Source organism: Lichenostomus cassidix, chromosome 7 (assembly GCF_008360975.1).
Source record: "Lichenostomus cassidix isolate B80296 chromosome 7, HeHo_3.0, whole genome shotgun sequence".
Lineage (NCBI taxonomy): Eukaryota > Metazoa > Chordata > Aves > Passeriformes > Meliphagidae > Lichenostomus > Lichenostomus cassidix.
In genome coordinates, this window is record NC_139488.1 from 4,696,070 (window position 1) to 4,706,182 (window position 10,113).

General features: G+C 56.7%; 1 protein-coding gene and 1 long non-coding RNA gene across 4 annotated transcripts; one reads left to right on the forward strand and one right to left on the reverse strand.

The window, feature by feature from the left end:
• Positions 1-1,489: 1,489 nt before the first annotated feature.
• On the reverse strand, positions 1,490-6,833 carry LOC146434372 (maestro heat-like repeat-containing protein family member 7). Of its 2 annotated transcripts, none has more exons than XM_085065878.1 (13): positions 6,533-6,833; positions 6,202-6,350; positions 5,779-5,926; positions 5,365-5,552; positions 5,151-5,288; positions 4,787-4,901; positions 4,477-4,614; positions 3,161-3,337; positions 2,874-3,029; positions 2,614-2,715; positions 2,196-2,298; positions 2,057-2,113; positions 1,490-1,768 (listed from the first exon to the last, which is right to left on the reverse strand). In XM_085065878.1, the coding sequence occupies exons 1-13, from the start codon at positions 6,635-6,637 to the stop codon at positions 1,551-1,553; spliced, it is 1,794 nt and encodes a 597-aa protein (XP_084922004.1). In that variant the 5' UTR covers positions 6,638-6,833; the 3' UTR covers positions 1,490-1,550. The 2 variants fall into 2 exon arrangements, with proteins under 2 accessions (XP_084922004.1, XP_084922005.1); XM_085065879.1 differs by having other exon boundaries at positions 1,609-1,768; positions 2,625-2,715.
• A 133-nt stretch (positions 6,834-6,966) lies between these two features.
• LOC146434373 (uncharacterized) lies at positions 6,967-7,683 on the forward strand. 2 transcript variants are annotated; one of them, XR_014853368.1, is made up of 3 exons: positions 6,967-7,188; positions 7,318-7,374; positions 7,453-7,683. It is a non-coding gene; the product is annotated as an uncharacterized LOC146434373 (long non-coding RNA). The 2 variants fall into 2 exon arrangements; XR_014853367.1 differs by having other exon boundaries at positions 6,967-7,134.
• The last annotated feature ends 2,430 nt before the right edge of the window (positions 7,684-10,113 follow it).

Here is a 10,113-nt window from a genome sequence, read left to right on the forward strand (position 1 = left end):
CAGAAGTGTTTTTTTCTCCCACCTCATGTAAGGTCCCAAAGCTCTTCCTGTGTTTCCCTTGTACTGTTTCCTAGAGTTTGTTTTGTTCTAGATGTGTTTGAAATCCCCAGGAATGCATCATTCCACCTTAGCAGGCAGAAGTGAATCCCACTTTTCCCTCTGGAAGGCTGACACCCTAGTGGAAAATGCTGCACTCACCTGGCAAGAACAGGGCTCTGAGTCACACTGGGCAGTAAAATATACTCCCTGGAGCTTCTGTCTATGCATGGTCCTATGTGTTCCTGTAGGTTTCCTCAGTTATTCTTGCATTATTAGTTATTGAAAAAAGGAAGGGACTGATTATGTCAGGACAGACAGGTGAAGGAGAGCTCCAAGTAGCACAAAGCCCTTCTCCCAGACGAGGTGTAAAGACTAGGTGGCCTTTCCCAAGTTTCTGTGGCTGAGGAAAACCTTAAAAAGCGAATATAAGAGAAGGCAGCACGTGGCCCTCTTGGAAAGAGGGGAATGATGTGAACCATTCATGGCATCTTCCTCTGATTCGATGTGACAGCAGAGCACTCTAAGCACTATCTCAGGAAACCAAGTATAGGCAAAATGTCTGCTTCCATCTCCCCCAACCCATCCCCTCCAGCTACAGCTGAGATGTGCCTGCAATTCACTGACTGTGTCATGTTTGGCACAAGGGTCCATTCTCAGAAGTATCTAAGACAGCTGGAAGTGAACTTCAGTAATGACTCAAAAAGTAAGTGAAAACTCAGCTCTTCTGCCTGCCTGCTCATTTCAGGCTGGGAAATCAAGAGAAAGCCATTGAGGAGCCACTTTTCCTGAAGCATTTTGCAATTGTGCCCACAATATCCCCCCTTTTGGCATCTGGGCTGCTGTGGATGCCTCGTTGAGCAGGTACTAGCATTCTGGGTCCTGCTGTTCCTGTGCACACTCTGGCCTCCCACCACCCCATCCCCTCAGGGGCCTCCTGTCCCCTTGCAGCCTCCTGCTGCCCACCCCCTCACGCATCTCCCTCGTGCCTTCCCACTGCCTTGTCCCGTCAGGGCCTCGGCAGCACCTCATCCCTGCAGGCCTCCCACCGCCCTGTCCCCTCAGGGTCTCCCCCAGCCCGGCCATCCTGCCCGGCCGTGGCGCAGCCCCGACGAAGCTCCAGAGGAGCCTCGGATCAAGAGGCACCGGGGAGCCCTCAGCAATCCAGCCAGCAACACACGGGCAGGAGGACACAGGTGGAGCTTCCAGGCTGCCAGAGGGCTTGTGGCCATCTCCAGGCACCAGCCTCGCAGGGATCCCCGCAGCTGTGGCCTCTGCCAGCCCGCTCCGTTGGAAGTGTTTGGGCTTTGGCAGAACCAGCGAAGGCCAAGGGGCTTCTGGCCACTTTCCCTTCCACTCTGCATGACTGGGCAACTTGCTGGGCACAAGCACCTGTCTTCCCCTCTCCCCCTATGCCCTGCAGACACTGGGCACCAAAAGAAAGATCCTGAACCTCTGTGCATGACAACAGTGATTTCATATTTCCATATTGAGACAAAGTCTTCCCCGCAAGCTCAGGTGGCCTGAGCAGACGGAGCTCCTGGGATTAGTTCTTCAGACTTACACAAGCTGCCCCACAGAGGCAGCTTCCTGCTCCCCACCTTTCTGAAGCAGGTCTTGCACCTTCTGGAACCTGGAGAATACTGACGTCTCTGTGCAGCTCTTAAGAGTTGCAGGGTTTGAAGTGCCAAGCTTGAGATAGCAGCGGTGTCATCAGTCAGGTTTTGAAGGGCTGAAACAGAGAGGAGCAGCACCACGGTCAGAGCCTGGATCTGCGGGGACCCGAGGAGAGTTCCCCGGCCAGGGCCATCCCCGCCAGCCTTTGCCATGGCCAGGGACGAGCAGGGACCAACGGGATCAGCCGGAAGGTGCTGGCCACGAATCCCCCACGTGCCCCTGAAATCTCTCTGTGCTCTGCCCACGCCGTCCCTCGTCCACACAGGGCACAGAGCAATGCAGAGCCGGGACAGGGATTGCAGCTCCTCCCTGCCAGCCGGCGCTGACACCCTGCTGCCCTCACCCTTGTAGATGAGCTGGCTCTCTTCCTGCTGCCTTCTCAGGTACCGCCCTGTGATCCCTGGGAACAGAGAACTCGTGGTGGACCCTGGCCTGAATCCTGCTGCGTCAGGGCAGGGAAGGACCCTGGGATCGTGCCTCACCCAGGAACCTGACGGCCGCCTCTCGCAGGGACTCCTGTGGGCTGTCCAGGTAGGGCAGGGCATGGCGCAGGTGCTCGGCCGCCCGGCTCCTGTCCTTTGCCAGCTGGAGAGAGCGCCAGGAGGGAAGGCTTGGCGCGGGCTCTGCCCCTTGGCCTGCCCAGCCCTGGCCTCCCCTGCCCGCCGGCAGCCGCTGGCGCCGCACTTTGGAGGGGGCAGAGGGCCGGAGTGCTGCCCGGAGAGCCGCACAGCCCAGCCGGGCCGGGGCTCCATCGGCACCCGGCTCGGGGCCAGGGCAGGCTGGAGAAGAGCCCGTGTGGTTCCTGGGTGCAGCAGTGGGCAGGGGCACCGCTGCCAGCCCCACACACTGGGCACCAGGGGCTTCTCCAGGTTGGGGCTGTGGGTTCCAGGCTGTCCTTACCAGGCGCTCACCAAACCTCCATGGCTGCTGCTTCTTCACCAGCTGCTTCAGCCGCCCCATCTTCAAGAACCTTACCGCAGAAAGCAGTGTTTTCCAAGAGGCCTGGAGAACAGCAGAGACCTGGAGATGGCACCACAGCCCAGAGCATGGGACCCACGTTCCTGTGCCAAGGCCAGGAGGAGGCTGCAGCCCAGAAGGCACCAGGGCAGGAGGCACCTGAGCCCCTCTCAAGGGGAAACCAGCAGCCCACAAGTCCTCACCTCTGCCACATGCTGGTTCTCATCATGCCAGTGGAAGAATAGTGGCAGCAGGTTCTTTCTCACATGCATCTTCAGGGGCTTTTTCCCCTTGTCCATTACCAGCTCCACCACCGCTTGGAAGAGGCGAATAGAGAGCAGCTGCACGTGGCTGTTGTCCTGTTGGAAAGAAAGAGGAAAAGAACCAGCAAGGGTTTCTCCAGCCCCACCTGGGAACAGGCCTGAAAATCCACAGGGCACAAAGTGTCTGAGCAGCACCAGTGCCCATGTGTGGGGCTACAGAGCCTTACTTTGTCAAAAAGTGGCCGGAGCGCCTTGGCCAGCTGCAGGGCAGTGGGACTGGATATGAGGGTGGCTCTGTCCTGGAGCTCATTCAGGAATACAGAGAGGGTCAATACTACCAGCTGTCCATCTGCATCCTGCAGTAGGTCTATGAGGCTTTGTGTCAGACTCCGGATGCCTTCGGCCTGTGTGGAACACAATGCTGTGCTGTGAAGCCTTGAACTGTAGAATCATAGCATCTCCTGAGTTGGGAGGGACCCACCGGGATCATTGAGTCTAAACCCCGGCACTGTACAGACACTCCAATAATTCCACCCTGTGCATCCCTCACAGCATTGTCCAAACACTCCTGGAGCTCTGGTAGCCTCGGAGCTGTGCCCATTTCCCTGGGGAGCCTGGGCAGTGCCCAGCACCCTCTGGGGAAGAACCTTTTCCTGATATCCAACCTAAACCTCTCCTGACACAGCTCCAGTTGTTCTCTTGAGTGCTGTCGCTGGTCACCAGAGAGCAGAGATCAGTGCTGCCCCTCCATTTCCCTTGCAAGAAAGCTGCAGATTGCAATGAGGTCTCCCCTCAGTCTCCTCCAGGCTGAACAAGCAAAGTGCCCTCAGCCACTCCTCCTATGGCTTTCCCTCTAGGCTCTTCACTATTTTCATATCCTTTTTTGAACAATCTCTAATAGCTTCATATCTTTATTGCATTATGGTGCCCAGAATTGCACACAGCACTTGAGGTGAGGCCATGCCAGCCCAGAGCAAAGGACAATCCCATCCCTCGCCCAGCTGGCAATGCTGTGCCTGATGCACCCCAGATGTCATTCCTGAGGACATTGCCAGAGCACTGCTATTCCTACTCGCCATCACAGGATCCTCACAGGTCCCATTCGACAGCACTTCTCTCCAGCCTCTCATTGCCTGCTCTAGACTCAGCCAGGCTGCCCTGTGCCAGGTGCAGAATCTGACACCTGCCCTTGTTAAACTTTATGGCATTGGTGACTGCCCAGCCCTCCAGTTTGTCTCTACAGGACCTCTGCCCTCGAGGGAGTCAACAGCTCCTCCCAATTTAGTATCAGCAAACTTAGTATTCCTTCATGTCCTGTATCCAAGCCACTTATGAGCAGCTACACCACCCTGGCACTGCAACCGCACACTGCTGCCGCAGGGCCCAGAGGTCAAAGGGCTGTCCCAAAGCACTCGGGCAGCTGAACTGGGAGGCAGGAGAGCTGGGAGCAGCTGCCTCAGTTCCTGAAGCACAGCCGAGCCTAAGCAACTGCATTCCCCTTACCCACGCTGCCATCGAGGCTTCAGCCACTGCCCCTTCTCACCATTGAGGGATCCTTGCTGAGCACCACAAGGCCTCTGAGTGCCAGGCGACATGTTTCCCTGGATTTGCTCTGCAGGCGCCTTGAAATGATCTCCAGGACACAGTCATTCCATTCCCTCATGTCATGGCACTCGAGGACCTGAAAGGCACAGGGCAGTGATGGAGGAGCTGGCCTGCAGGAGCCCAGAACCATTCAGGCCTAGGGCTGGGCAGCAGCACAGGGCACGGGCACCGTCCCAGGCAGCTGCACCTACGAGAGGGCAGAGAGCTGGGAGGCAGCTGGGCGAGGCAGCGCTGGCCTTCAGGCTCACCTCTGCAAGGAATGCCATGGCAGGCAGATCCCAGTATGGCTCCTCTGTGCTGAGCAGCCCCAGCAGGCGCAGTGCGATGCAAGAGCACAATGGGTTTGAGGCACGGTGCATCTCCCTGGAAGGTAGAAAAAAGCACCAAGACCCTGAGGTGGGGTGGCAAACAGAGATCTGGTCTTCCCCTCCACCCTGTCAGGGGACCTGGGCCCTTTGCAAGCTGGCTTCTGGTCTCCTCTCCCAGCCTTTTCCCGTCCGCTTGGCCATCCCTCAGTGACAAGGCCCGCTGGCCCACAACCATGGGGACTGTGTGGGGCACCCCAGGCACAGAGCACAAATGCCGAGGGCTGCGGGGAGAAGGGGATCTCACCTGGCCAGCACACCCACGGCATAGTGGTGGGTGTCAGCACAGAGCAGTGTGTCCCAGCCACGCCTGCGTTCCATTGCCACCAGTAAATCCAGACACCGCAGACGGTGGAACAGTGCCCTCACAGTACTCACTGCAAACCTGTGTGCAGAGCAAAGCCAGGTCATGCTGGGAGCACTGGCTCCTGCCCTGGGGACATAGGAGTGGGATGGAGCACCTGTTGATGCTGGTGGGATGGCTGAGCTGCTCCTGGCATCCATTCCAGAAGGTATTGACCTCCTCTGGGATATCCAATGTGCTGACAAAAACTTGGAAGAGCAGAGCCACGAGGAGGCGGGGGGAATTTTCTGCAAATGGTGCTGGGCACCAGGGCAGGCGGAGAATCTCCCAAAATGCCCTGGTTGCCTGCAAAGGACAAACCACCCTGAGACAGCACTCAGTGCCAAGGTGTCCATGTGGCAGGGCCCAAAGGGGCAACACAGAGGAGCACCGGGCCTGGTGGCCCTGGACCTGCCCCTAGGCCAGGTTTCAGCCCAGCGCCTGAGGCAGGGAGATGCACTGGGGGAAGGAGGATGGAGAGCTGCTGCCGAGGTGACCTGGGGGTGAGCAAAGGCCACTTCCACAAACTCACAGCCAGGGAAAAGACATCTGTGTCATCCCCATCAGAGGTGTACATTCTGTGCGCTGGCCAATCCTCCATCACACAGAGCAGTATTGGTAGCACCTTGTCCAGTGTTTCTCCTGATGAGGCTATAGTCCTCCACATTATTGCAGCAGCTCTGTGGGACAAGAGCTCTTAGTCAGGGGTGTCTCAGCCACAGCACGGTGGCCTGGGCAGCCATGGGGGCCCAGGTGATAGAGACATGGTGCTCTGGGGTGCAGGCAGGGAGCATGGCGGCAGGCTGGGCAGCTGACATGCCAGGGCTGGGAAATGGCAGCTGTTGGGTCCTGGAACTCGCTGACTGTCTAGCAGATCCCACTGGACTGGGTGTACAGGGTGATGAGCCCTAAAGGCTGGTTAGACCTGAGCCCTCAAGGCAGGTGGGCCCTGTACCTGTCACATGATGGGGCACAGCGCAGGAGGGTCACTGCGACATCAGCAGGGTGTTCCTGGCTCAACCTCAGGAGGTCTATGGACAGCCTGTCATCTGGAGGTCCACTGGACATGAGGTTCTGGTGCATGTTCCTAACAAAGCCTGGCACCTGGGGAAGGCACAGGGAGAGCTGTAGAGCTGGCAGAGGAAGAAACTTCCCCAGCTTCCCCTGAGAAGTGCTTCCCTTCCCACCACCCTGTGATGGCATCAGAGGCTGAGGGGGTCCAGTGGACGTGGCTTGAGGAGCCACACAATTATGGGGGCATCCAGCCCTGGCCACAGGCTGCTTACTTCATTTGGGTGGGAGACAACTCTCTCCCCAAAAAAATCCAGGTTGGGAGCAGAAGCTTTCACATTTGCCATGCTCTGAGTGGGTGTGATATCAGCATTGGTCATGTGGTCAGTGTGATGTCAGGGTTTGCATCCTCCTCTTTCTCCAGGCCGTACCACGGGGTCTCTCTGCCCTCCCACTGAGATCTATACCTAAGCACACATGGAAAAAAGTATCATTAAAGCTTGGGGATGGCAAGGAACAAGGTGGCTGCACAGGGCCTCCTTGCAGCACCACCCTGTCCCTCGCCTCCTCTGGACACTGGCCACCAGCACCTGCATCATGATGCATTACAAAGGGCCCTGTGACACATGACCATGTCACAGTTCCTTTCCACAGTGCCCACCGTCACAAAGGGCCCTAGGACACAATGCCACATGCCCTGGGCATTGTGCCTATGACCTAGGAAGATCTGGTGTTGGTTATTACTGCCTGTTTGTTTGCCCTTCTTGTTGATTGGTGGTTGATTGATCAGTTGCTGGTGATACATGAAGAGTGGTGATCCACAGCGGGCATTGCAACTCACTGACACTGTGCCCCCTTTTAACTCTGAAGGCAGGAGGTGCCTGTACCACCAATCCAGAGAAACTGCTTGGATAGGGACTGGGATCACAGGGTGGAGTGTGGCAGGAGCACCCTGTACTCTTGTCTTTTGCTAAGAAAGTTCAGACCTTCTGGGTCGTGATGTTGTGCTACAAATGAGGTGGCTCTCCTGTGATATTTTTTGTTTCTTTGTCCTGTGCAGAGGTTGCAGCCTGGCCCTTCAGCACAAAAAGAAAACCCTGAAGAAGAGGAGCCTGAGGTGAGATCCCACTGCAATCTGCAGCTTCCTCCTGAGGGGCTGTGAGGGGCAGCACTAATCTCTGTTCTCTGTCACCAGTGACAGCACCCAAGAGAACAGCTGGAGCTGTGTCTGGGGAGGTTTAGGTTGGATATCAGGAAAAGGTTCTTCCCCCAGAGGGTGCTGGGCACTGCCCAGCCTCCCCAGGGATTGGGCACAGCCTGAGGCTGCCAGAGCTCCAGGAGTGTTTGGACAACGCATCCCCACAATCCAGATTCCTCTGGAAGAACATCATCCCTCCATCAATAAACACATGTTCATGGCCACTGTCTCTCCATGAACAGACCCTGGCTTTTGGTCTTACTAAAATTCACAGAAAGCTGTGCTGTGAATATATATTTCCCCTCCTTTTAAACAGCAAAAAGGCACTTCTCAGTGTGCCTCAGTGTTGGTCCCACGATGCTACAGGTGCAGCTTGTTAGTGCACGGGCAGCAGGGTAACGATCCCACCCTTTATTCTGCTGGCAAAAACTCCTATTTTACAGCTTAGGCTGGCTTTTAAACAAGCGGCATGTCCTCTATATCCAGTCCTGACTCCAGCTTGTGCAAATGTGATGGTCTGTGTAGAGGATCCCTGAGAAACCCGTCCTTGGAGACGGCCACTAACACTCTCCCAGCCAGGAACCGCTGCCTGTGTCCTGCCCATGTGTTGGAAGATCGGCAGAGGGCAGGATAGTCCCGCCAAAGGATGAGTGAGGACAATTCCCAGGAGCCGGCATGGCACTGCAGCGCTGTAGGTGGCACATACGATGATGAAGAGGAGGAGGCCAGGGTGCCCAGTCGACCTCCTCCCCGGGGAGCATGCAGACAGCTGGGCAGGGTCCCTGGCAGAAAACACAACAGGGCACCAGTGAAATTGCTTTTGGAGGTGCCAGAGTTCCTTCTCCTGGCATCCTTCAGGAGACAGAACTGTAGCATGGCAGTGTGAGGTCCACCCAGGAAGCAGCAGCTGAGATAAGGTACCTGTTGCACAGGTGCAAGGTCCACCTGGAGACAGAGGCATCAATAAACACACCCTCAGAGCTCAGCCAGGACTGAGCTGGAGGGAGCCTGGGGCTGTAACTGAAGCATGTGTGGGTGGAGACCCCAGGTGAGGCCATTGAGATCCCTTAGTGCCCTCAGGGGTCCAAAACTAGGGACAGCCCGAGGTTTGAGAGGAGAGCAATGAGTGCCTCGAGAGCACAGCTCTGCTTGGGGGCTGAGGGGAGCTGCGTGTTGGTGGTGCCATCCCTGTGGCTGGTTGTGGCAAACTCCCTGTAGCCTTTTTCTGCGTGGACAGGAGTTAATGGATTTTTTGAGGCAGTGACCTGCTGGTTCAGAGCCAGATACTGTGTTTGTAGAGAGGTTCTGCCAGAGCCCAGAGTACCCCCAACACTTGGTACCTTTGCTTCTGTGAACTCCCAGGGGCACCTGGGTCACTGAGCTTTGGAAAGGGTCATTGGCTGACTTGCTCACGTGCTCTCCTGGGCACTTGGCTTTCAGGGGTCCTTGGCACTTGGAATGTGAATGCACTGAGGGGTCTCATCCCCTGGAGAAGCTCTTTCCCCTTCCCAACAGATGGGCAGCAGAGAAAAGCCCCAACTTTCCTACCCGTGAGTTGTAGCCAGAGAAATGAAGCAGATGAGTGTCCAGCTGTGCTGCCGGGGTGATATGCCAAAAAGGCAGTTTCTGCCAGGGGCTGGGGCCAGGCAGGGGTGGGGGAACTGCACCTTCTCCAGAGGCCTTGGGGAGGGGGAGCGGAAGGCAGAAAATTTGTGAGCCTCCAGCCCAGATCGGCAGCCTCCTTCCTGCAGCAGAAGTCATGCTCGTAAATAGCAGGAAGTGTGGAGAAGCAATTGGAGATGAAAAAATAAATAAATCACGGGAGGCAACTGCCCAAGATTCCCCAGCCCCATGGAGCATGTCAGGAGCAGAGAGGTGCCTTTTGCCCACCAGGCAGCACAGGGAGCTGCAAACCCACACCTGTGTCTTCTACCTGCTGCATTTGGGGAGAGCTCTGACACCTCAAGTTCTTTCTGGGACAGAACCAGACCTTTCCCTGGGACACTCAACCCCGGCAGGGGAGGGGAGCAGAGAGGGCCCCTTCCTCCCCACCTCCAGCAGACAGCAAGGGCAGAAGTGGAAGCAAGCAGAAAGCCTCCAGGGGCCAAGTTTGCACCTTGTTTCACTGCTGGGGGTTGAGGGAGTGGGAATTCAGCAGCTCTCCTCCTTTGGAAAGGGTCCAGCTGCCTTAGGAAAGAAATTCCTTGCATAGCTTTGCTGTGAAGAAAGTGCTGACCTGTTTCGGGGGCGTTTGCTGAGCAAGTGAAGACGAGCCAAAGGCAGCTTCTAAGTGCCGGGAGAAAATGGCCCACTTTGCTCATCAGCGGGGTTAGGCTGCAGGTCAGGCTCTCTGGGGGAAGCGGTGCCTGGTGACAGTAGCTTTGTGTGCCATAAGGAAGCCCATGAGGACGTCCTGATGCTCCCTGGCTTCACACACCTCCAGAGAGATGATCCGACTACAGCACAGAGGCTGATGGTGCCACACCGTGTGAGCATCAGAGGTGACCTGGCAGCCATATCCAGACACTGGTGGCCAGGAAAACCCCACCATTCCCAGGGGTGAGACCCAGGGAACACTTGGAGAGCTGGAATCTCAGGGTGGGGATGAGACAGTGTGTCAGGGAGGAGGTGTTTAGCTATGGTTGGACTTGGAGCATT